At 35.3% G+C, this 22824-nt stretch overlaps 3 protein-coding genes across 4 annotated transcripts; 2 read left to right on the top strand and 1 right to left on the bottom strand.

Moving 5' to 3' along the window:
- Positions 1–291: 291 nt before the first annotated feature.
- On the top strand, positions 292–1065 carry LOC149526562 (uncharacterized). The gene has a single exon (XM_089785273.1). It carries the CDS (start codon positions 413–415, stop codon positions 815–817), a length of 405 nt encoding a protein of 134 aa, XP_089641399.1. The 5' UTR covers positions 292–412; the 3' UTR covers positions 818–1065.
- A 3204-nt stretch (positions 1066–4269) lies between these two features.
- On the top strand, positions 4270–10649 carry LOC110426171 (Melibiase family protein). The gene is made up of 15 exons (XM_021441324.2): positions 4270–4780; positions 5480–5538; positions 5958–6014; positions 6095–6129; positions 6537–6640; positions 6765–6837; positions 7269–7327; positions 7411–7476; positions 7569–7652; positions 8497–8561; positions 8665–8747; positions 9272–9362; positions 9501–9559; positions 9994–10134; positions 10312–10649. Exons 1-15 carry the CDS (start codon positions 4542–4544, stop codon positions 10420–10422), a joined length of 1326 nt encoding a protein of 441 aa, XP_021296999.1. The 5' UTR covers positions 4270–4541; the 3' UTR covers positions 10423–10649.
- Positions 10650–11917: 1268 nt separating this feature from the next.
- Positions 11918–22815, bottom strand: LOC110426322 (PAP/OAS1 substrate-binding domain superfamily). 2 transcript variants are annotated; one of them, XM_089785278.1, is made up of 15 exons: positions 22481–22815; positions 19945–19994; positions 19133–19243; positions 17013–17195; positions 15427–15519; positions 14601–14783; positions 14419–14521; positions 14164–14349; positions 13241–13749; positions 13096–13128; positions 12984–13016; positions 12872–12904; positions 12760–12792; positions 12250–12680; positions 11918–12161 (listed from the first exon to the last, which is right to left on the bottom strand). In XM_089785278.1, exons 1-15 carry the CDS (start codon positions 22731–22733, stop codon positions 12098–12100), a joined length of 2298 nt encoding a protein of 765 aa, XP_089641404.1. In that variant the 5' UTR covers positions 22734–22815; the 3' UTR covers positions 11918–12097. The 2 variants fall into 2 exon arrangements, with proteins under 2 accessions (XP_089641404.1, XP_021297204.1); XM_021441529.1 differs by lacking the exon at positions 22481–22815 and having other exon boundaries at positions 19133–19966.
- Between the last annotated feature and the right edge of the window lie 9 nt (positions 22816–22824).

Genomic DNA, 22824 nt, shown 5'->3' with positions numbered 1-22824 from the left:
AAACTATCAAATGACGACAAAATTATGAATAAATTCATACGAATTAATATAGCATATTCTTTGATTAATTAGTGAGTTTAGCTTGAAAATGAGCTTTTATATATTCCTCATCACTATGTGAGTACCCAAAGATTCCTAATTAGAAGAATATTACGTCAATGTAGCGTGTAGTAGCAGCGCGTAGACTTGGCAAAATTTTCTTCATGTCCAATCACTCTTTTAGCCCCAACCTGACTTCGTCAACTCAGTACAACGATTTCATGTGCATTTCCCCCTCACTCTCTCCCATATAAGGAAACTCAGATGCCAACCCAAACTCAAAACCCAAAGCCAAAACAAGCAAAATTTTCTCCTGAATTCTGTCACTTTTTCTGGCAAAACTTTCGCAAAGTTTCCCTGTGAGAACCCTTCAATGGCTCAGCAGCACCAGGTGATCACCACAGCCGTTGTTGTGTTCTTCTTAATCATCTCCACGGCTTCAGTGTCTTCAGCCAGGCTCCTGAATGGCTTCCTCTCGCATGACCTGGAGGCAGCTACGGAGCCAACCTTGAACCTTGCTCTTCCCCTCGACAGTAGCGACGACGTTGTCGTCACCACCACCTCGCAGGAGAGAGATCCTAACCACCACCACCACCACCACCACCGGCAAGTTCTGCCATGTGACCATATGGTTACCATCAAGAAGTCCCACACGGGAACCCTCATGAGGTCTCCAAGACTCGCCGGAAAGTATGGACCCATGATTCTCAGCATGCTTCCCAGGGAACCTGTGCCATCGTCTGGACCTAGCAAAGGAACCAACAACGTCAAGAACTAGATACTTCCAAAACTTGGGATGAATTTGTTATTCATTTTGGTTAGTTTATTTGTTTTTTTTTTTGGGATAATTGAGGTAGTCTCTATACTTCTATGTGTATATATAATGATTATAGAATCATATAGGGTCCTGAGAGAAGAGAGTGTTTTTTTTTCTTTTTATTGATTCCATCAATAAAAATTGATAGAAATGTAATGAATTTCTATCTCATTAATCATAGTCTTTATGGATTATACTTTCTCTGTTTATCCTATTGAAAATTCAACCAAGCCAGGCTTTCGTTTTTCTCCTGATAGAAACAAAACACTTATATAGTCTTCTTGGATTACTCTTCCTCCATATACCTTTCAGCCATAGTCATTCTTACTCAATTTCTTTCATTGTTTTGCTTTGTTGGGTTTTTGTTTCCATGAGCCATCAACAATGCCTAGCATGAAAGATGTTGAAAGGAATGGTGTCAAGGTTGAAAGGTGTATTTGACATAAATGCAGATTTGAATCTATTGTCATAACTGACTTAATTAATGATTCGATGGCTAAGTACACCTTTACAGTTATACCTCAACATCATTAGAATCCATGACAAACCCAAATTGAGTACATTGGCTTGAAACTCTAGGTTACCATAAACCCATTACCACTATTAATTTACAATATTGGAGGATGAAACTTCCATGAGAGGGTTTTCATGGAAGATATTTAAGTAATGAAAACAGGACAAGTTTGATGAGGGAGAGTAATAGTAAATCTGAGTAGGATTCTCCCTTTCTTTTTTTTTTCACTATGTTTTGCTTTTAAAAAGTGATGAAATCTTGACTTTAGATTGATAGTGAAATGAAAATTACATTATTTACAAAGAAAAAATAATCAATCTTCAAGATTGAGTCGTATATGATTCGTTTTAATTTATCAATTAAACTAGAAAAAAGTAATTAATAAATTATTAGTTGACGATGAATGCACGGTGATCACTCTAGGTTGATTGTTTCAATTAAGATTTTATTTTCTTATACATAATAAACAGAGGATTTATTGGAGAAATCCATGCCAAGAACAAGGAAGAAAAAAAGGGGGGGAAACCACTGATTTCAACTACCTTGAGGAAATTAAGATTGGATCATTCAAAGTGATGGAAATTTGTGTTGACCTTTAGGAATTATAATATCTCCTACACTTTAATTCAATATTTGAATAGTTTATGAGAGCATGAAGTTTCCCATATATAGATTAGTTAGGGTGATTATCCATACAGGTCCGACTGGGTCAGGTGGCTACTGTGTAGCAGCTAGCTAGTCATGGTGGTCTTCTCAGTCCAAAAGCCATTTTATTTGAATGGCTAAGTCCTATGCCCATTCCACCTAAAGGGGTCTTTCTCAACTCTCTTAAGTAAATCTAAGTCTAATGCAAAAAGTCTGAAAATCTTTCAAATCTGAAATGACTCATCCCTTTCTCTAGCAAAGTCTATGCCGTCCTAAATGCATTAATTCACAAATTTCTTTTATCCAAACCTGATATTCTCGATTTGAAAATTTTTCCAATTAAATTAAGTAATTATTTTAGAGGTTTAATTAGACCCTTATTCCACCAAAAGGGTCTTTCTTAACTCTCGAACTTGTTTATGCCAAATCTTTCAACCTCAATGATTTGAAATATTCTAATTAAATATGGGATGTAATCGGATTATCGAAATAACTTATTTGAAATCTTTTATTTTCATCTCCACTGAGGAATAATTCCTTAGGGCTAATGGAAGTAAGCAGTCTAGGCCACCTAACATGACCAACACATGATTCTCGCAAGAGCTTTGAGCACATTTTAGTGAATGCTTGACTGCCCATTTCATCAAACTTGATGTTGAATCAGAAAACCAGAAGCATTGTCAAGAGGCTCTGCTATTACTAATCAAAGTCTTCTCACCCTCCCTTTCCCTGTGTTGAAAGCTAGAAAGTGGGGGGCTTTAACATGATTGGCTCCCAGTCAAGCAACTTGAACAAGAAAAAAAGGATCTTTGTTTGAAGCTTATGATTAGAATAAAAGAACATGAGAAGTAGTCACAACTGCTCGGCAAGTCAACTAATTATCAATCGTTTTCCAAAGCATGCTTTAGCCCAATTTCAATGGGACACTCCACATAAGCGTGATAAGTTGGGCCATTGCTTTTTTGGTTAGGCGGCCTTCTCTGAAACTTCTCTGGATGCCCATTCTTCAGCCCACCCTGGCCCTAACAAGGAACATGATTTGACTACCCTAATTGTATTTTTTAATTCTTGTACTTAGAGAATAAAAACCCTTTTTTGTTAGACTAAAATTCTACCAAAAAGCTGCTGAAGATTAGTGAGAATGTTAAGATGCCATGAATTTTCCCAATATTGAGAATTGAAAGGGTAATAACAAAAGGAATGGGTCCCTTTCTTCCTCCCTTGGAGAATGGAAATTGTGTTTAGAGAACCAATTAGATATGATAGAAAAGCAAAAAACACAAAGCCAATAAATCATTGCCAAACAAGTTTGGCAAATTGAGGCAGTTTCATCAAATGGATAAAACCTACCACTCTAAAAGAATTAAGTATACCCCATTGGATGCATTTGAGTATTTAATTTATTAATTAATATATAATTACTTTACTTAAAGGTATAATTCAAATCCCCTTCCTTCAATTAGACAAAAAAATAATGTATACCGAATTGAATAATAATTTGATTATATCTCAAACCTCCATTGAAACACTAGACTTGTTGCACATGAATAGGTAATAATAGAAATTTCCCGAAATAAAGATTTCTTTTACTTTTCGTAATGATTCATATGTTTAAGGCATTATTATTCATTATATATGATAGTCTTTTTCACATAATTTATAGCTCCCATGTTGACTAAACTTAAAGAAAAGATATGTGGTTGTGAATTTGTGATTGATATAGTAAATTACCATACTAATTTTCTTTATTTGAATTGAAATTACCTTACTAAGCCTTTATTTGACTATCAATTTATACACTTTGAATTTTTTATTTGAATAGTGTCCATCTTTGAAATTTTGGGTCCCTCAAGATTTCTATTTGCTTATATCATTTCATAATGTATCTCGAAATTTATCTAATGGAATGCTAAAATTAAGGTGCTAAATTTAACATTAAAGCTGAATTCCAATGTCAAACCAATAATCAACTAAAATTTTAGATATGCAATAATAATATAAACAATATTATTATTCAATTGTAAAAAAAAATGAGACGAAGGAATATATATATATATATAATAAATGTATTTATAGTATTTATTAAAATTTGATTGGTAGATTGATGGTTTTTAGCAAAAATTTGTGACTATGACCCAAACTGCACGCTTGTGTTTCCAATGTTTATGTATGATTTGCTACGTAACTAACATTGAAAAAATGGGTAGAAAAGTGGAGGGTAGAGGTAGATCATCAGGAGATATTCAATCAAAGCGGTGTAGATGAAAAATTGACACAATCACAAAAGTAGAGGGTTCCAATTAAAACTAATCAGGAAATCAATCAGACAATAAAATATTCATTGCACCTGTCTTCAAATATTCTTACCTGTCAGGGCTTGTCCTGTTGAACATAATGGATAAACTGAAATAAAAAAACAAAACACACATCTGTCTTGCTTGTCTTGTTGGGTATCTGTTGCATAGCTTGTATAAATTGATCAAGCTTTTAACTTGTGGGGGAAAGGGAAAACAGAGAAAGAAAGAAATGGGGATGGAGAAGATGAAGAAGAAGGGTGTTTGCAGTGTTTATGTTTTGTTGGTTCTGACAGTCTGTTTGACTGATCTGGGAATTGAAGGAAGAGGAGTGTCTGTCTTGGAGAAACATGGAAAACCCAGTTCAGGTTTTGGCTTTGGTTTCACCAAATCTTTCAACTCTATTTATGATAGCTCAAGATATGGGATTTTTCAACTCAACAATGGCTTGGCTCTAACTCCTCAAATGGGGTAATGGTTTTTATCTTACTTTATCGTTTCATCTTACCATCTGTCTATTATGAAGAAAATTTTGGAACTTTGATTGGTTTCACGCATTGGGTGCTTGCTGCTTTGTTTGTTTTTGCTTCTGTTCTTCTTATTTTCTTTCCCCGGATTTTAGGGGTTGAATTTGTCCAATAAGGGGGTGCATCCACAAAGAAGGAAAATTTAAAAAGACTGGAACTTTTGTTTTCAATCGTTTGATCATGTTTTTATGGGGAGAAAGACTAAAAATAGAAAGGAAAAAAACAAAAGGAGGGGATACGATTGTCTTGATTGAGTTAGCTGAAAGCAGAGACTAAACTCAGTTAAAAATTTTGTGAGAGTGGAAGGAAACTTAATGGCTGCATGCAAATATTTTAGAAGTCAAGGCAATATTGACAGTTTATCAACAAGATGTGAATGTTTTATCTCTTTTTTTTTGTTCCCTGTTTCAACATGAAAATTGGAATTATGGAGATTTTTAAATTATTTGAAGTGATAATATGGGGAAGGTAGCGTTTTGGGTGATAGGGTGATGGGTTCTGCTTGAGATCAGAGGTTTTTATGTTACTTTATCAAGTGATCAGAATGTTGCCCTTTTTATTTTTTGACAAGAAATTTAAATTTGGTTGTATGTCAAAAACAACTATGCTGGTTTTCTAATGCATGTTTATACATGTTTTGCAGATGGAATAGCTGGAATTTCTTTGCCTGTAATATCACTGAAGATCTTATCAAGGAAACAGGTATTGCTTCTTTACCCATTTTTAATTGATCTCATGGTTCATTTTCCAATTCTCTATAAGTTTTTCTTGATAAACGGTTTAATTTTGTTTCTTGTTTAATTCTTTGCAAATATTGTACTCTGTAAATTTAGCTAAAAAATCATATACATATGCGTCGCTGCATCATGTTAATTCTTGACAATGGCTCTCTATTGCAACCATTAGTCTTATGTTTGGTAATCATTGTTGCAAACAAACACAAAGGATCTGTACACTTCATTCTGGTTATTAAGTCTCAGTTACTTTTTTCTTTTCGTCATCTATCGGATTGCAAAGTGAAAACCTTTTCAGTTGCCATATTGGTTTCCATTTATTCTTTTTCTTCTTCTTTCTTGATTAAAGTTCATTGGAGATACTAACTATGGTTTTACCATTGACAGCGGATGCACTTATCTCAACAGGCTTGGCTGATTTAGGCTATGTGTATGTTAATATAGGTATTCTTCTGTCATATGTAAGTATTTGTTTTAGTTGCATTTTGCCCTGTTTGAGCCTTAATAAATTTTATTGGATGCAGATGATTGCTGGTCTGGTGCCAGTCGAAATTCGGAGGTGAGTTGAATCTTCTTGCTTTTAAAGGAATCAGAAGTCTTGCTACGTGCGATTCAGAAACCTTGAGCTGTTAGAAATGTCTTTGTTTCTAGTTTAATTTATGGAATAACCATAGCATCTCTTAGTTTACTATCTGTATTACCTTTAAACTTTTAATTTGTTGATGAATTATCTACTTCATGGGATAGATGTAAAACTTGTCTGTGTCAAATATGTGCTCCATCTTGACAGATAGAGATGTAGTTTATTTTATTAAGGTCTATGGCTTGAAAAGGCAAATGTAGTATTTACACAGGGTACAGATGACAGATAAAAGCATTTTGGATATAAAGAAACAATAAACCTGGCTAAAGTTCTGATGTGATCACCTAACTAAACCATTTTTGTGGCTTTATTTCACTATGCAGGGTCAATTGGTCCCTGATCCAAACACATTTCCATCAGGAATTAAAGCTCTTGCTGATTATGTACATGGGAAAGGCCTCAAGCTTGGTATTTATTCTGATGCTGGGTAGGATGGAGTTCCAATACCTGAGCAGAATCTTGGAAGATAGATTCACAATAAAACAAATTTATTATTGCATCAAATCTGTTAAATTCTAGTTTTTCCTGACTAACTAAACTGCATTTTGTAGGGCATTTACATGTCAAGTTCGACCTGGATCACTTTTTCATGAAACTGATGATGCTCAGCTGTTTGCTTCTTGGGTTAGTTTTTGTTATATCATGCCTAACTTGTTTAGAAGTCTAATCAAGCATTTGAGAGTTGGTGGAGAGTATTTGATGCCCATTGAAACCAATTTTGGACAAACCTTTCTGACTTGCATATAGAGATACAGATCCATCATTCTGGAAAATGAAGGCAATTAGTAAAGTCATTTCTTCTGTTGGAAATTATTAAAGGCGATTTCAATTTTTAACTATTCTATTTCTTAAACATTAAAAGTTTGATATAAATAGGCTTCCATAATTAAAATTACTCATAAAATGGACTTTGAAAACAATGAGATATTGCCTGCAATGCCTGTCTTTCTTATCAAATCTTTGGGCTAAAAATTGCATTGAAGAAATTAAGTGACAATATCTCTATTAAAATGATCTAAGTTGTCTATTTGATGCTTTTTGTGTTTTGATACCAGGGTGTAGATTATTTGAAGTATGATAACTGTTTCAACCTGGGTATTGACCCAAAGAAAAGGTTACATCTTCCCTTCATTTTAATTATTGAAACAATCATTACTGCTTTGCTTTAACTAACTAGATTTCGTACCATAATTTCAGATATCCTCCGATGCGTGACGCTTTAAATGCAACTGGGCAAAAAATTTTCTATTCTCTTTGTGAATGGTAACTAGTTTTTGTGATCTATTTGCATAGTTGTCCTGCAGAATTCATCACATCCTTGGGATCCACGGCTTCTTTTATTTTGGTTTTGACAGGGGTGTTGAAGACCCTGCCTTATGGGCTCATGGAGTTGGAAATAGCTGGCGTACGACGGATGACATTAATGACACATGGGCAAGGTTTGAATTCTTGACTGAAGTAAACAGAAATTGAGTGTTGTAATGAATTATTTTGTCTTGCATCATTGTTTAACATGCGAATATTACACTAAACTATTTAGGTAAATTCTTAGCTGGCTCTTTTAGTTTCTCTGGAAGTTTGTTTCAATATGATCCATGTTGTTAATACACTTGTTGAAGGGAAGTGACAACTTATATGTTTTTTTTATAAGACGCCCACTAATCTTTTTCATGGGAAATTGGGGGGAGGGTTTGGGTTGTCATGATGTGTCTACTGACTTCAACTTGCAACATAATTTTTGAAAAGATATTCACTCTTATTTGCTAAAGGATGATTAGGGAATACATTTGGTAGATAATATTCGCCTATCTTCTTAATTGCTAACTACCTTCAATACAAGTGTCAATACTGTGGAAGCTAGTGGATCTAAAGGATTATGCTCCTGGTCCACAAAAGTTAAGACCAGTAGAATTAGTTATGGAGGATAATGAGATAGATAGAAGCAACAAGATCATTTAATTGGAAATAGATGAAGTCTGAGTTATGCAGCTTTCTTATACGCTCTGGCATCATGTATTTGATATAAAATCCAACTTTTGTGGGTTGGGTAGTGAACTGGAATTGAAGAGTTTGCAGGTGTAATAAACTTAAAACCCCCCCACCCTTCAAAATCGCCACTTGGAAAAGCAGGAGAAACTGATATGGTTTGACTGTACCTTGAAAGAACTCTATTGTATGATCCATGATTGTTGCTATCTAGTGCATGGAGAAAAAGAAAACATTCTACTGACGCTTTACTTCTTGCATTAATTGATGTATTTTCTTTTTCCCTCTGTTGGTTAGCATGACTACAATAGCTGATCTGAATGACAAGTGGGCTTCCTATGCAGGACCTGGTGGATGGAATGGTAAAATGTCTTTTTTCACATAAATTTATTAATCGCTCAAAAAATGAAAATTCTTGTCTGATGGTCGCCCTATTGAACTTCCAATGTAATCCTTTTTGGGCAGATCCTGATATGCTGGAAGTTGGCAATGGAGGCATGACTTATCATGAGTACCGTGCTCATTTTAGCATTTGGGCTTTGATGAAGGTAATTTTTTTTTTCATTTCTTTCTTCCTTAGCTTTGAATATCATAAGCAGCTTATTTATTTTATATTTGTTTTGGTTAAATTGGTTATGCCGGAATTATTCAACTAATTTTTTCTTATAATTTCAAATTTTTTATATTACTTTGATAGAGGTATTCTCTAGATTAAGCTGAATGGCTGACAATCTCATATCGCCCATTGTAAGTAGTCTGATAATATAATTGATGCTGAGAAAACAATCTTATGTGGCTGGTTCCTGTGAACTACTGTTTCCATGAGCCTGCTCTGCCATGTTCAGACATGAATATTCTAACTGCAGGCCTGGACTTTAATTGTAGTGCTTAACAAGATTCAATGGTACAACTGTATCTATCTGTTGTTGTCCTATAAGTATACTTTTTAATACTGTACATTGGAGAACTTTGCTTCCATCTAGGGTTGCTTGATTGATAGTGTAGAACATATCTGCTGTATATGGCCTTGTGACTCCTTTAGTTGGTTGAAAATTTAATCCTTGATGTGCAGGCCCCTCTTTTGGTTGGGTGTGATGTAAGAAACATGACTGACGAAACCTTTGAGATACTAAGCAATAAGGAGGTTATTGCTGTAAACCAAGGTGAAATTCTTTATTTTCTTTTGTCTTTTCCCCTGTCCCCATCCCATCTAGCATTCTTTCTTGTTTAAAGGTCAATTGTGCTGTCTTCTATTTTCATCATAAGGAATAAGTAGGTAAGGATGTTATTTCTTTTTGCAGACTCGCTTGGTGTTCAGGGACGCAAAGTCTATACTACTGGAGAAAATAACTGCCTTCAGGTGATCCTACAGCTTGCTTAAGTTTATACATAAGTATAATAACTTCTGCGAATCTTGTCCATGAGAAAGGTAACACATTGGGTTACAGAAAAGGATGGTCGCCCTCAAATGTGGCTTTAGTATGATAACTAACAATTGACTGGGTCTTTTTAGTGTCATGTTTCCCTCATGGCATTTTAAAGCCATGGATGGCCTAAAGCCAAAAGGAAAATTAAACTAAAAACGAAGGACTCAATTGCAAGGTTTTTAGTACTAAAAGTTATTTTAGGTGTAAAGGCGAGTATGAGCACTATTCTGGCAGACAACAATTTCTCATATGGATTATGACCCAAGCAGTTAATCATATAGTGCATCACATTATTTGGAAAGGCTAAATTTATGCTATAAAGGATAAACAAACTATATGTTTAACTTGATTTGTGATTGTTTTGCAGGTTTGGGCAGGTCCTTTGTCTGGAAATCGCTTGGTCGTTGCTCTGTGGAATCGATGTTCAAAAGCAGCAACTATAACAGCTAAGTGGGAGGCACTTGGCCTTGAATCTAGCACCAGTGTCTCAATTAGAGATTTGTGGCAGGTGAGGAAACTGAGGCACATTGGCCTTTCAGCTGGTGTTTAGATTATTATTGAAAGCCCTGATTAAACCTTTTGTCAAGGTCTTAGATATAAACTGTACCAAAGAGTCTGGCTTATGCTTTGCTTGATTTGGATTCCGCTTTCCGACTTCCTGCTTACCCGTCTTTATTTCTTGCAGCACGAAGATCTTACGGAAAAAGCCGTGGCATCATTTGGTGCTAAAGTTGATTCTCATGACTGTCACATGTACATTTTCACTCCTACAACAGTAGCTCACTCAGAGATTTAGGTTGTTCATACCAGTAGGCATCTGGAGGTTTGTGCTGGTGTATGTATCAGCAACAATGTAGTCTCTTAAGCATTCGTTGTTAAGAAAACAGATTCCCAGTGTTGTAAATGATGTCTATGAGAAGTGGTTGGTACCTAAGAACTTATACTGGTTATGGAATGAAAACCTGTAGCTCCATATCAACATATCCTACCAATGCATTTAATTCAGGTCGTTATTGATTGTAACCCACGTGGAATGCATGAAAACATCAAATAATAATAAAAACATCTAATGCAATTAATCATATATTGTAATAAAAGTAAATTTTAATTTTCAAAAAAACTTTTCAATTTTATTTTTTTGTTTACCGTAACGTTATAAAAATACCAATATTCATCGATTGTGTAAAACATGCAAAACTTATATTTATAAATACATATTTATCAAATGATGATTATTTAAATATTTTTTATTATAATAATTAATAAGATTTACTCAATTTATAAATAAAAATATTAATTACATTGAATGATTTTTTTTAAAATATATTTTTTAATTTTAATCGTATCGAATAATTTAAATATTAATTTTTTAAGTTAAAAAATTTTGAAAAATTATTATTATTTTTTTATTTTTATATATTTTAAATTAAATATTAATATTCATTAAATCTATAGTGCTTGGCTTAATGTAAGAGTAATTTTTTTTTATTTTACAGAAAATGTTTTATGCCTTTCAAGAGTGTAAGGCATTTTACGTGATCAATGAATATTTTTCCTTTAATACGTAAAATGTTTTACGTTTAGTATTCTAAACGTAAGTACAAAAAACGTTTTTTATAACATATTCTATGTTTAAGCATACTGACCCTTAAAGTAAATTATTAGGATATATAATATCTACATTTATAAATATTTTTAAAATTCCTTTTCTCAGTGAGATATTAAAATTCCTTATTGTCAACTACCCTGCATTTCTTTCCTCAACACACTTCAAGTGTGTTGAATCTAAGTTGAGTCACACTGATATCATTTTGTTATAAAATTATTATCCTCTACCAAAGACTAATTTATTGGAACATGCAGCGTTCATGCCTATAAACAACTTGTATGAGGTGAAATTGACACTGTATTTACATTTTTAGAACGCTCAACATGACACACGAAAGGGAGAGTTCGATATGTGAGGAAACATATAACCGTGTGTACATGTATGCATGTGTGTGTGTGCGCGCACGTATGTCGTATTCTTAAGTGTGTCTTTGCTCATGCATGGGAGTTCATTATGCATGTGCACGTGTTGTATACGCACTGTGTCATTATCAGCACAGGACAGTTATGAGCCAGCCCAAGCTGAGCTCCATGTCTGCGATTTGTTAGCTTCTTACCAAAGCTCCTGTTAGGCAGTATCATGCACCCAGCAAAACTGCTATTCAAACTTTATATTGTAGATGAAAAAGGGAGAAGAGTTATTTAACTGTTTGATAAGAATCACCCTAAGAGATTGTGAAAGATAAATCAAAGTCTTATCATCAATTGTCATATCCCTATAGTCTGCATGCAGGATAGAGAAAAAGAAAAGCTAGCTGTGTCTATGATATCTGGTACTGCAGACAGGGCAATCTCACAGTAGCATGTAAGATTGGAAATAATGATTGTTCCTTCAGGCGACTTGTAGCCTCTCTGGAAATTGTTCACATGGATAATAAAGGAGGGAAGTCATTATTATCTTCCAATTGGAGAGGTTTTACAAGAACCCTGCAGCACCCAGTTAGAAAGGAGAAAAATGAAAATTAGAGTGCCTCAGAGTTTCTCAAGAATCTTCACAGAATATACCATGCTTTACCTTTCTTCATTAAGCTCGCATAGTTCTTTTTGGTTCTGCTTTTCAGAAGTAGGCATGAGTACCCTGGAGTCTGTCTGCTCGGGTGGTGGTGAATGAATTCCTATTGGGGATGAACACTCAAAATTACCAAATTTAATACCTGGTAAGGATCCAGAGCAATTCTCAGCCTGTGGACACTTCACTGCAGGCTGACTAGATTGATGGGTTGTCATGGTCCATTCAATGCCCGGAAGAAGCGGAAATTCTTCTGGTGAAAAATCAAAATCAAGAGAGCCACCATTTCCACTGTGGTCTGTCTCCACAGAATTTTCATCCAGGGATATTTCAATGGCATTGGTTTCTTTTGGCGAGTTCTGCAACAGACCAGGAGTAGCAGACTCGGGACTTCTTGTACTTACCCATGATTGCGTATCTCTGCGAGACTGATGGGTCTGCATGTATAAAACATTATCAGTTTAGCAAAAAATGCTCAACGCTCTTAGTAGCAGACTTGAGACTTCTTTTCCTTACCCATGATTGCGTATTTCTGTAAGACTGATGGGTCTGCATGAATAAAACATTATCATTTTAGCAAAAAATGCTCAACCATCTTAGTTGCAGACTTGGGACTTCTTGTACTTACCCATGATTGCGTATCTCTGTAAGACTGATGGGTCTGCATGAATAAAACATTATCATTTCAGCAAAAAATGCTCAACCATCTTAGTAGCGGACTTGGGATTTCTTGTACTTACCCATGATTTCGCATCTCTATAAGACTGATGGGTCTGCATGAATAAAACATTATCATTTTAGCAAAAAATGCTCAACCATCTTAGTAGCAGACTTAGGATTTCTTGCACTTACCCATGATTGCATATCTCTGTAAGACTGATGGGCCTGCATAAACAAAACATTATCATTTTAGCCAAAAATGCTCAATCATCTTAGTTTCAGTTTAAGTCATTAATTTGATAGTTAAACAAGTAGATCTCTCATTAAACTGATATACCACGTCAGGGATGTAAGTGCCTGTTCCTCTTGACTTTCCCATCTTGTCAATACCATATGTAGCAGCTGGAAACTGTGGAGCACAAGGATGAGAGAATGGCAGACTTGGAGTAATCACATTTGAGCCCTTCCAGTAAACAATGTTTCGCTTGAACCTCACAAACTGGCGTAGGGCATCCCATGTGCTCTTCTTTTGTGTCTGAGAAGATGATGATAAAGTATTTGGCTGGGCAGTAACAGGCAAGGCATTATTATGATACCTGTGACTGTATATTAGACCATTATAGTAACCATCATAGTCTCCACTCAGATCAGACACGTCAGATCTGCCAGTGCCAAAGGCAGGTACAGGAATTTGTACATCTGGCCTCTGTCCTCTTCCATTCCGACCCAAAGTATTAATAAAGAAGTTTTCAAGTCCCCTACCCATATTTTCGCCTGGTAGCATGAGGATTTCCCTAAGCCTTTGGGCCCCAAAGGAAAGAGCAGATCTTATTCGATAGAAACTACCTGGAGGGGAAGACACAGGCTGATGATCATTTGTGTATTGTTTTTGTGAACTTGGCATTTAAATTAAGAGACGTCATGAGCATCCTTTAAATTCTTTGAATAAAATCCAACAGTTAAACTCAGCCTTTCAGTTCAGATATTGTAGTATAATTATTAGATCAAGAAACCTCTAATCATGATATTTAGCTATCATAAAGAATGTTATATTTGTTTAGTAGATCCTCTATTTGCACCTGGTATGACCTCCCTCTCTCTCTCTCTCAAGTACTGATTGAAATTTTCAATAAAATGGGAAGAAAAGATTTTCAGTTTCCTAAAACTTATCCAAAAATTTAGGGAAATGACATACTCTAGGCTCAAAATTCAGAACAACAATCGAAGAACCAGTTCACTGTATAAAAGAAGTCAAAATACCTTTGCCTACACTTCGCCCTAGGTTGTTGTTCTCTTTTAAAGGATCCACAACGTTGAGATGCTTGATGGGAAAAGCATGGGCCCCAATCTCAAGAGATTGCATTGGAACAGAAAACATTTCTCTGCAATGCCTCAAAAAGTCCTGACTAAGCAAGGGTTCGTCCCCATCATTTTCTGGCGACTCAGCTGCAAAGAATACAGAAATGTTGGATCACAAGTAAATAAGTGAAACTTTAGATGAAATGAACTACTCACCCACAACTGCTGAAGGAGAAGACAAGGGAACTGGACCATTTATACTGATGCCGTAATTTTCCCAATCAAATGTGCTATAGTAGTCCAAAAACTTATAAAGCACCTGCAAACAGAATATGGAAAGTCCCATTATCCATGTTTCTGCAGACGAAAAGAGAAATACTAAACTGAAGTTTACTCACCGCAAGTGGACCACATAATGATGAAGGAAAGATATTGATGATATATAAGATCAATATTTGTAATGCATATGTAGAAATCAAGCCATGATGTGCACCAAGAATTCGGCTCTCATAATAGCACCAGGCCTTGATCAAGATAATACTGCGTTTGAAAAGATGATCTTTCCCAACAAATTGGTCAACCTGAAAACAAACAATTCCAAAGAAGTCATTAAACTTGTTCCCCAGTATTCCTAAAGGAAATAATGCATGGAGAGAGAGAAAAAGAGAGGGTTTTCTCCAGGCCGAAGTGAAGGCAAAGAATTTCAAGAAATGGTAAAGGGAAAAGGCAAATCAGGGATTCAGAACTAAATGCAAAGCATGCCTAAAAGCTAAGCAATCTGAAATGAAATAAGAGGAACTGAAAACAAGCAAACAAATATAATTTTGTTCAAGAAGCATGAATTTCTCCTATATCCAGTAAAGAACTAAAAAAGATGTAGAAATGAACAAATATAAGGAAAAGAAAAAGCTAAGTCTGCTTCTGCTAATTGGCAGTCATACAGAAAACAAGAATTATCAAAAGCTAAGTACCCAATGAACATCATCTAACTTTTCTACTTAGTATTTATGCTAAGAAAAACATTCTACCATTTAGTATTATATTTTTGACTTCTTGTCTTCACTGTCAAGTCAATTATATGTATTTTGACTATCTCAGTCTAAGAAGTTTGGGATGTGTTAAAAACAGGGGTCCAAATTCATTTAACGGGTGCAAGTGTCCAAGTCATACACGTTTTGAAAACAATTTCAAAGCATCTTAACTTTGGAAAGGATAAGATGATACCTTCTCCAGAAAGCATAGTGCAGACAGGCCTGCCGTTTGATTGAAAGAGATGTCCACTGGTATATTATTCACAGTGCATTTCACTATCTTCACCTGCCTCCCAAATAGCAGCAATGAGCACCGGATAATTTTGGGCTTTGTTCCCATACTTATGATAGTGCACAGGAACAACACCAAAGATAAATTTACCAGAAACAATTTATATCCAACTAATACCACCAGTACGCAGAAGGTGGTGCCCAGTGTCTGCTGAAAGATGGCTGTTATCCCAGATAAGCCAAGTTTGGGGTTTATAGTGACATCATATTCAGTTTGACGTCTCCACCTATAACCAATTGGTTTTAGGTTAGATATTTAACAAAATTAAGGGACTAGTAGTCTGATACCCCATTTGCTTTATAATTTGTTATCTGTTTCCCATATTCGTTATCTACATGGTAGGCCTTTCTATTTCAATTGTTAGCATTAGCTTACGGATGAGGGAAAGTGCTAAGTGGTGCCATTACATCATTTAAAGGGTTTTTGGGGTCTTATATTCAAGTTCTACATCTCTGTCAATTGTTATTGGCTTTTCTGTGAATGCTTAACAGTGGCAATGACCAATAATTGTCCAATGGAGATGTTTACAAATAAAAGAATTAGCACGCAGTTTCCACACTAACTCCCATAAAAGCAAAGTTTAAGAAACACACAAATCAGATGTCCTACACAACCTTAGGTTTCTTTTCTTTCTATAAAATTTCTTTCTAAGAAAACTACTTTAGTTAGCAACAAGGTTAAGCAGCTTTCTTTATGTACTTGACGGCAGCTGCCATAATCCAATTCATACACATGAAAGGATATCAAGCTTCTGCAACCTATAGGTACATACAATGGAAAACACTATTCTGAGAATCAACCGAGTGTTAGATGTGCATGGGCTGGTATCTTGTCAACAAGTGTCTGGTATGTTTGCATGTGAATCTATAAAGGACAATATTACATATATCATGGTTCATTTTCTCATAAAATCTGAGAGTGACAAAAAAGGATGTCTGCCAATTATGGACCTATCCAAATACAGTGTTGTGGAGGATGACCTGGTTACTGAACCGCCATTCAGAATCTATGGACTGAAGCTTCCATACTTGTTGGCACAGGACATACACATTGCACCAGACAATGGTTCCTCGCCCTCAGGCTGAAAAGTATGTGAAAGAAGGATGTTTGGGTTGAAAGGAAATGAATATTGTAATTCTTCGTTTGAGATGATTATTTCTGTAATAAAACGTCTCTTTGGATGCATTGCTAGTATCCAACATCAATATAAGAGGTAAAAATCCCAAAAAGTATAAAAGGAAATGCAGACGAATGCAAAGTTATACACTTTTCAGTCTCTCAACCTCTTTCAATTTGGAAGATTGAAGCAACATAAATCACTCATAATAGTGGCAACTAAATCCCCATGGACAGCCAAGAAAACATTGAATGCCAATTTTGATAAAAGATGAAATGTAACAAAGTGCTAGTTAACTATAACTTTTAATGTATTATAATGTATTACTTGCAAAAGATAGAAAAAAAGCCCAGCAAGAAAAGAACTAAACCTGTGCAGAAATATATTGGACATCCTGTACTGGGAACTCAGAGTCCTGCTGGTCATTTTGTAAGATACTGCAGATATCTCTCGCCAACTCTTTTTGCTCCACCTTCCGATGACTAAGAGCAGTCAAATCAATATCTCCATCAGGAAGGAAGGTTTTTAATGGCACTGAGCCAAATGGCAACACCTGAAAGAAAGTTCATGGGAAAGTAACAAGAACTGCATTAGAACAAACAATTTGGTGCTTGATCCTCTCCAATGAAGTTTTTTTCAAAGTGCACTAAAGATCTTTAAAGATTAGTAATAAACTGCAGTGTAGTCAAAACACGTGCTTAGGCACTAAGGCATAGCTCAATCTAGCAGAAGGACCTTGCACCACAACATGTGAGGTGCCTTTAGTGAGGCATGTAGCTTAAAAGGCAAGAGGCAGAAAAAAGCGCACTTCTGCTAAGTTTCCTTACGTTTTTTCCAGATTTTTATATTAATATGAGTTATATTGTCAATGAACAAAAAAAAGACAAGTGTATGTTTCAGGAATAACAGATGGCTACTATTGTCCACTTATAACTTCTTGTAGATGATGGACATAAGGAACTTAGAGGTAGAGTTTGACACTCGCTTTTAGTAATGATTGATCTCTGTACAGTAATTTGCCAACAAAATGCAGTCAACTTTTTTTTTTGTGGGGGGGTACAAGAAGGAGGACTATGACTTGAAACTAAGATCCCTACCAGTACCCCACCCTACCCTAGCCACTTAAGCTAATCCCAAGTGTGTACAGTAAACTGCTTTAAAGCCTGTAAGTTATATTAGTTAATAATTTTCCTTTCTTTTTGCCATATCTTATTAAATATTCATAGAAATCTGCTTCTTGCTTCACTTGGGCCAGTTTTTTTTTCCTTGCATCTCAAGCAAACCAAAGTCCCGGTGCCTTTAGTGTGCCTACAGCTTTGACAGGGTTGATATAACAAAAGCTTGTAGATCTGTGTATATTTGTAATTTAAGTTTTATTTCTGCACAAGCCAGTGATATTAAAAGGGGTGCCTATCAGGTTCCAGATTCCAGAACTGACCAAATTTTTTGTTAAAGTTTCAGGAAATAATGAGCTAGATACCTAGATCTAACATAAAACTGTTTTATGAGACTATATATTTTCTTTTAAAACTTTGATGCCTGTCATCAAAATAATTGCAACAATACACGATCACTAGATGGTTTATTACCAAATCCCTCAGTACCCTAACACTGCTTGGAGTTCATCACATAAATTTAAAGCGATGTAAGCTACTTTCTCTTAATAAGACATTATTCATCAAAACAGAAGCAATCATCTAGCTATGACTGATTGTCACTGGCAGACAATAAAACATCCATGGTAAAATGCTCTAAAAAGCCAGTCAAATCTAATTCAAAAGACTCAGATAAAATCAGTCTTAATTTTTTATGTTTCTAAAACATCATAAAATACTAGGTATAACAATTCAAGAGTCATTTTGGGTTTCATTTTTTCGTTGCTTGTCAGGCAAGAACAGCATGAGACAAGAAATATTTATTGGACGCCTTCTGCCTTCTAGAGAATCGAGTAAATTACAAATATATACATGCTCACTAATCAACAAACATAAGTGCTCACTGTGTAAACGGAACCCCACAAAATTTACTCATAAATAGGTTTTAGAGACATAGGTAACTTTAGCCATGCTAACTATTACTGGTAATACAGCATATCCCAGCAACAAAACATAGATAACAAAGGCTTCTAATTATCTGTCAACTTAAACAAATGCATAAAGCATTAAAGCCAACAGATAGTTTTGTTAGTACTGATGAAGAGTAATCTTCTGTGGAAATACCAATTTCATGAACTAGTTTATTATGCTGCAAGATGGAAAAATTTGGAATTAAATTTTCCAGGATGTAAAGTTCTCATATTTAGTCTTAATCATACTTGCTGTGGAGGCAGATCCATACAGTCAATAAAGCAAGAACTAACAATTCCTAAAACCAGTCTTAATTTTATAGGGGAAAAGTTAGAATAAGAGAGAGAGAGAGAGATGAGACCATTTCACTTCACATGCTCAAAATATCTAAGAATTAAATTCTCGTTCATGGGGAGAGGGTTACCTCAATGCCATAGTAACCTTTGATTAGCCTCTGAAAGTAACCAATAATACTTTTCCGCCTTTCCTCAGAAACCAAAGCAGGTTGAATGATACATAGTATCTCCTGGATTCTCTGCTCAGCCATCAGCCAGAGTTCAGCATCAATTGACATTGGATGTGATTGAGATGAAGAAATAGAACAGGAGGAGAAAGATAAAGAGGAAGGTGATGATGGGTGCAGGATAGGTGAAGTGGAAGTAGAGGACAAGGACAAAGAGGTTGAAGGTGAAAGACTCTCTTGAAACTCTTCCATTATGAGAAAGAACCCAGGAACATTCAACAAGTCAATGCTCCATCAACAAGTTCAAATGTCTAGAAATCCTTTGCAATAAGAAACAAGAAAGAAGAATAAAAAAAATGAAAATGTAATGTCATTTTGAAGTTGGGGGTAGATGGCAGAGACAATTAAAGGATTTAAAGGATAAACTTCATCAATTTAATTCTCCGTCAACAAGTTCGAAAGTCAGGAAATCCTTTGCAATGAGAAATTATAAGAATTAAAGAAAAAAAGGAAAGAAAACGTAATGGCATTTTGGAGTTGGGGGTAGACGGCAGAGACAATGAAAGGATGTAAAAGACATAGATATCCAGGAAAGCCTAAGAACTCGAGGACGGTAGAAAGACATGTTTATGTATAAATGATAAGTAGAATTAAGAAGAATAGACATAGCAGAATGTGCAAAGATGGCACAAAGATGAAGAGGAACACTGCCACAGAGGTATTTTAAACATAAGTGCAAAGTAACATGTAGTGAAGCCCTGAAATGTGTTTACCTTCTCAAAGCCTCTGGGAAGAAGAAATGTTATATATACCAAAGTTGTGGCTGAAAAGCAATTTTAAGCAGAATGTTAGGACTAGTTTGGAAAAATGAAAATATTTGGATTCTGTGTAGAAAAGGACATAGGAGAGAACTAAGGAAAATTATCCTACACACCAATGGTGGAGTTTTTAAATTGGTAAGAACCGTTGGCATGTGTCCCATTAGGATCAATTTATGAAAATTAATAAATTACCTAATTATTAAATGCACATATGACAATCATCTAATTTAGTTATAGAGTTTAAAAACTCCACGCCTAGTGTATAAAATAATAATCCGAGAAATAGGCATTTATAAATATCAAAGAAAATTAGGTCTTTCAAAATAATTAAAAAAAGGAAAGTTGGGGCAAGACTCGTCAAAAATGGAAGCGAGCAGAAAAAAAAATTTCTCCCCACTGAAGGAAGCTCCAAAAGATGATTCGGTAGAAAGGGCTAAAGAAAGTAAAATATATATAAGCAAACAGAAAAAGTAATGGAAATTAAGGGGAGGAATTAAAAGGTAAATACAACTTGCAGTTCAGAGGACCCTTATATCCAATGGAAGGATCTCAATCAAGTTTCACCACCATATCATTTCTTCCAAATTGCTGACTTCCTCTTTACAAAAATGCATTTTTCTTCATTAATGAGCCAAAACAGAGCATTGGTCAAAATGTTGAAAGCTTATAAGAATAAGTCAGCAGCTTTCCATATGGAAACAAAGCACAGCCAGTATTAATGATACAGTTAATGCATTCTTCGCTATTTTTCATTATGGCCCCCTAATTTTATTATAATTAAGTCAAAGCATATAGGTAACTCTAAAGGTAATACCCTCTTCATTACCAAATATCAGCTCTGCTTTCCTTATTTACATTAAAATGCAATGATTTCCTTTAGATTCACTGCTGATTTACTTGCCTAATACAAACACTACTTGTCTTATTTGTGAAAATTTCAATATCAACTAATATGAAATAGATTGAACCGTTTGGGAAAGTCCAAATCATTTCAAAGCTCTATGGCTGCTCAAATGAACTGAACATAAGTGTCAAATACAATTTTGTATTGCCCTTCCGACATAGGTCATCCACCTCTGTGTCTGTGTGTGTTTTAAGTATTGAGTTTGAATGCAGAATATTCTCTTCGGAAAACACCCCTAATAGCAGAATGTTGTGTCTGCTAAATTTCAATATTCCTCTTCATTCAAGGGTGTACACTTGGGTGTATTGCCTATAAGTGAAATATGGTCAATAATACCACGTGCAGCAACCAAAGAGAACTACGTTGTTCAGATGCTATGGTCTAGCCAAATGCATCCGATAGGAGCTATGTTGCAAAGATGTCAACTATCTAATCTAGCTCAGTGGGATAGCAAAACTATAGCTACCTGAAACAAAGAACAAATCAAACTATAATAGATACGCAGCATTTCCATTTGCCAATATTAGCATCAACAAAGCAGGCTACGCAAATGGGTTAACTATATAGAGAAAATTTCACATAATCTAATGAGCATTTATAAAGATCATTAGGCTTGCCATTGGCCTTTTTCTTTCAACCAAAATTAAATTTCCAAATAGAAAAGAAAAAGGTCATTTCAGATCCATCTTGAGCTACAAAAGTACAAACCAATTCAACAACGTAACAATTTTAGCCTTATTTACTAACAGAACTCCGAAAATCCAACCTATTTAGCACACAACATAACCAGCCATTGAAGAAACTGCAGCCTCGCTTTTATCCTTAGGTAATATTCATGAACCCATAATATTACAGAAGTTTTTTGTTTTCCCCAACCTGGTTAGAACCCAGGAAACATCCCCACTCTCACAATCTAAGGAAACATCAAATCATAAATTATCCCCACACTTGGAGCCAGAGAACTCACTCAAATCTAATAAAGACCATCCAAAAGCCCTACCTTGTCTGCCGGCAATGGAATTCAACAACCCATTTGTGTAATCTTGACCTTTTTGTCGTTTAATCAACCCATGAACATGCAAGGCTTTGTTCATTCTAGTGCATCAAACATAGAAATGTACTAAATCTATCCTAATACCACTTCCATGTGCTAAACGTGAAATCTTCCATCTTAACCAGATTAATGGATTAAATCTAACCAATCATGACTAAATGGTGAAAGAAAAAAAAAGGAGGGGGGTGAGGGGGACCAATGTGCTTCTGGGGTTAGTTTTAACTTGTGCATGTTAGCAATGAGGATTGGGGGAACTAATTACATGAGCAATGTCACTTAGTTTTGCATTGGAATCAAACTAATATACAGAAAGCCAGTGATAAAGCATATCAAAACCAAAACAATGGTACTGTGTTTTTGCCTCAGTTAATCAGAAAACATGATTTCTTCTTCTTCTTCTTCTTCTTCATAATAATAATAAACTATCAAACCCAGAGTGCAGCTTCACCTAAAAAAAATTACTGTGATCATCAAGTCACAAATTTGACAGCAATAAGTTTCCAAATTGGTTTTGGGGTCAAAAGCTTTACCTGAACCAAGTTTCCAAATTGCTTCTTTCTTTCTTCTGCTTCGCTTTTCTGTACTGCTTAACCCAACTTCTCCATTTTCACAACTGGACTCAGGCAAGAACAACAAGCACAACATCTTTGTCACAATCTGAGACAAATTCTTCAAACAAAACCTTAACCCTTCCAAAACCGGAAATGAAAGAAACAAATGCCCCACCAAAGGTGAAATTTTTAAGTAGATAACAGTCCCCAAGATTCTCGGGGGGACACCCATAGGCTGACGTGGCAGTATCACAGTGGGGGATTGAGTATAAAAAGGTACACGTGTGCCACATATAAGGAAATAGTAAAACCCGGCTAAGAAT

The sequence above is a fragment of the Theobroma umbraticum genome, unplaced genomic scaffold (assembly GCF_002168275.2).
Source record: "Theobroma umbraticum cultivar Fairchild unplaced genomic scaffold, ASM216827v3 scaffold_55.0, whole genome shotgun sequence".
NCBI classification, from domain to species: Eukaryota; Viridiplantae; Streptophyta; class Magnoliopsida; order Malvales; family Malvaceae; genus Theobroma; species Theobroma umbraticum.
Note: the sequence above shows the minus strand (reverse complement) of the source record. Positions and strands in the feature narration are given on the sequence as shown.

Bases quoted from the DNA above. Each gene is read 5' to 3' on its own strand.
- LOC110426171 (XM_021441324.2), top strand. From the start codon at position 4,542: ATGGGGATGGAGAAGATGAAGAAGAAGGGTGTTTGCAGTGTTTATGTT. The intron at 6,130-6,536 runs GTGAGTTGAATC...TTCACTATGCAG, and splicing joins GTGCCAGTCGAAATTCGGAG to GGTCAATTGGTCCCTGATCC. The intron at 10,135-10,311 runs GTGAGGAAACTG...TATTTCTTGCAG, and splicing joins CAATTAGAGATTTGTGGCAG to CACGAAGATCTTACGGAAAA.
- LOC149526562 (XM_089785273.1), top strand. From the start codon at position 413: ATGGCTCAGCAGCACCAGGTGATCACCACAGCCGTTGTTGTGTTCTTC.
- LOC110426322 (XM_089785278.1), bottom strand. From the start codon at position 22,733: ATGGGTGTCCCCCCGAGAATCTTGGGGACTGTTATCTACTTAAAAATT. The intron at 19,244-19,944 runs GTAAACACATTT...ATGGCTGAGCAG, and splicing joins TTCCCAGAGGCTTTGAGAAG to AGAATCCAGGAGATACTATG. The intron at 14,522-14,600 runs GTGAGTAAACTT...TTCTGTTTGCAG, and splicing joins CATTATGTGGTCCACTTGCG to GTGCTTTATAAGTTTTTGGA.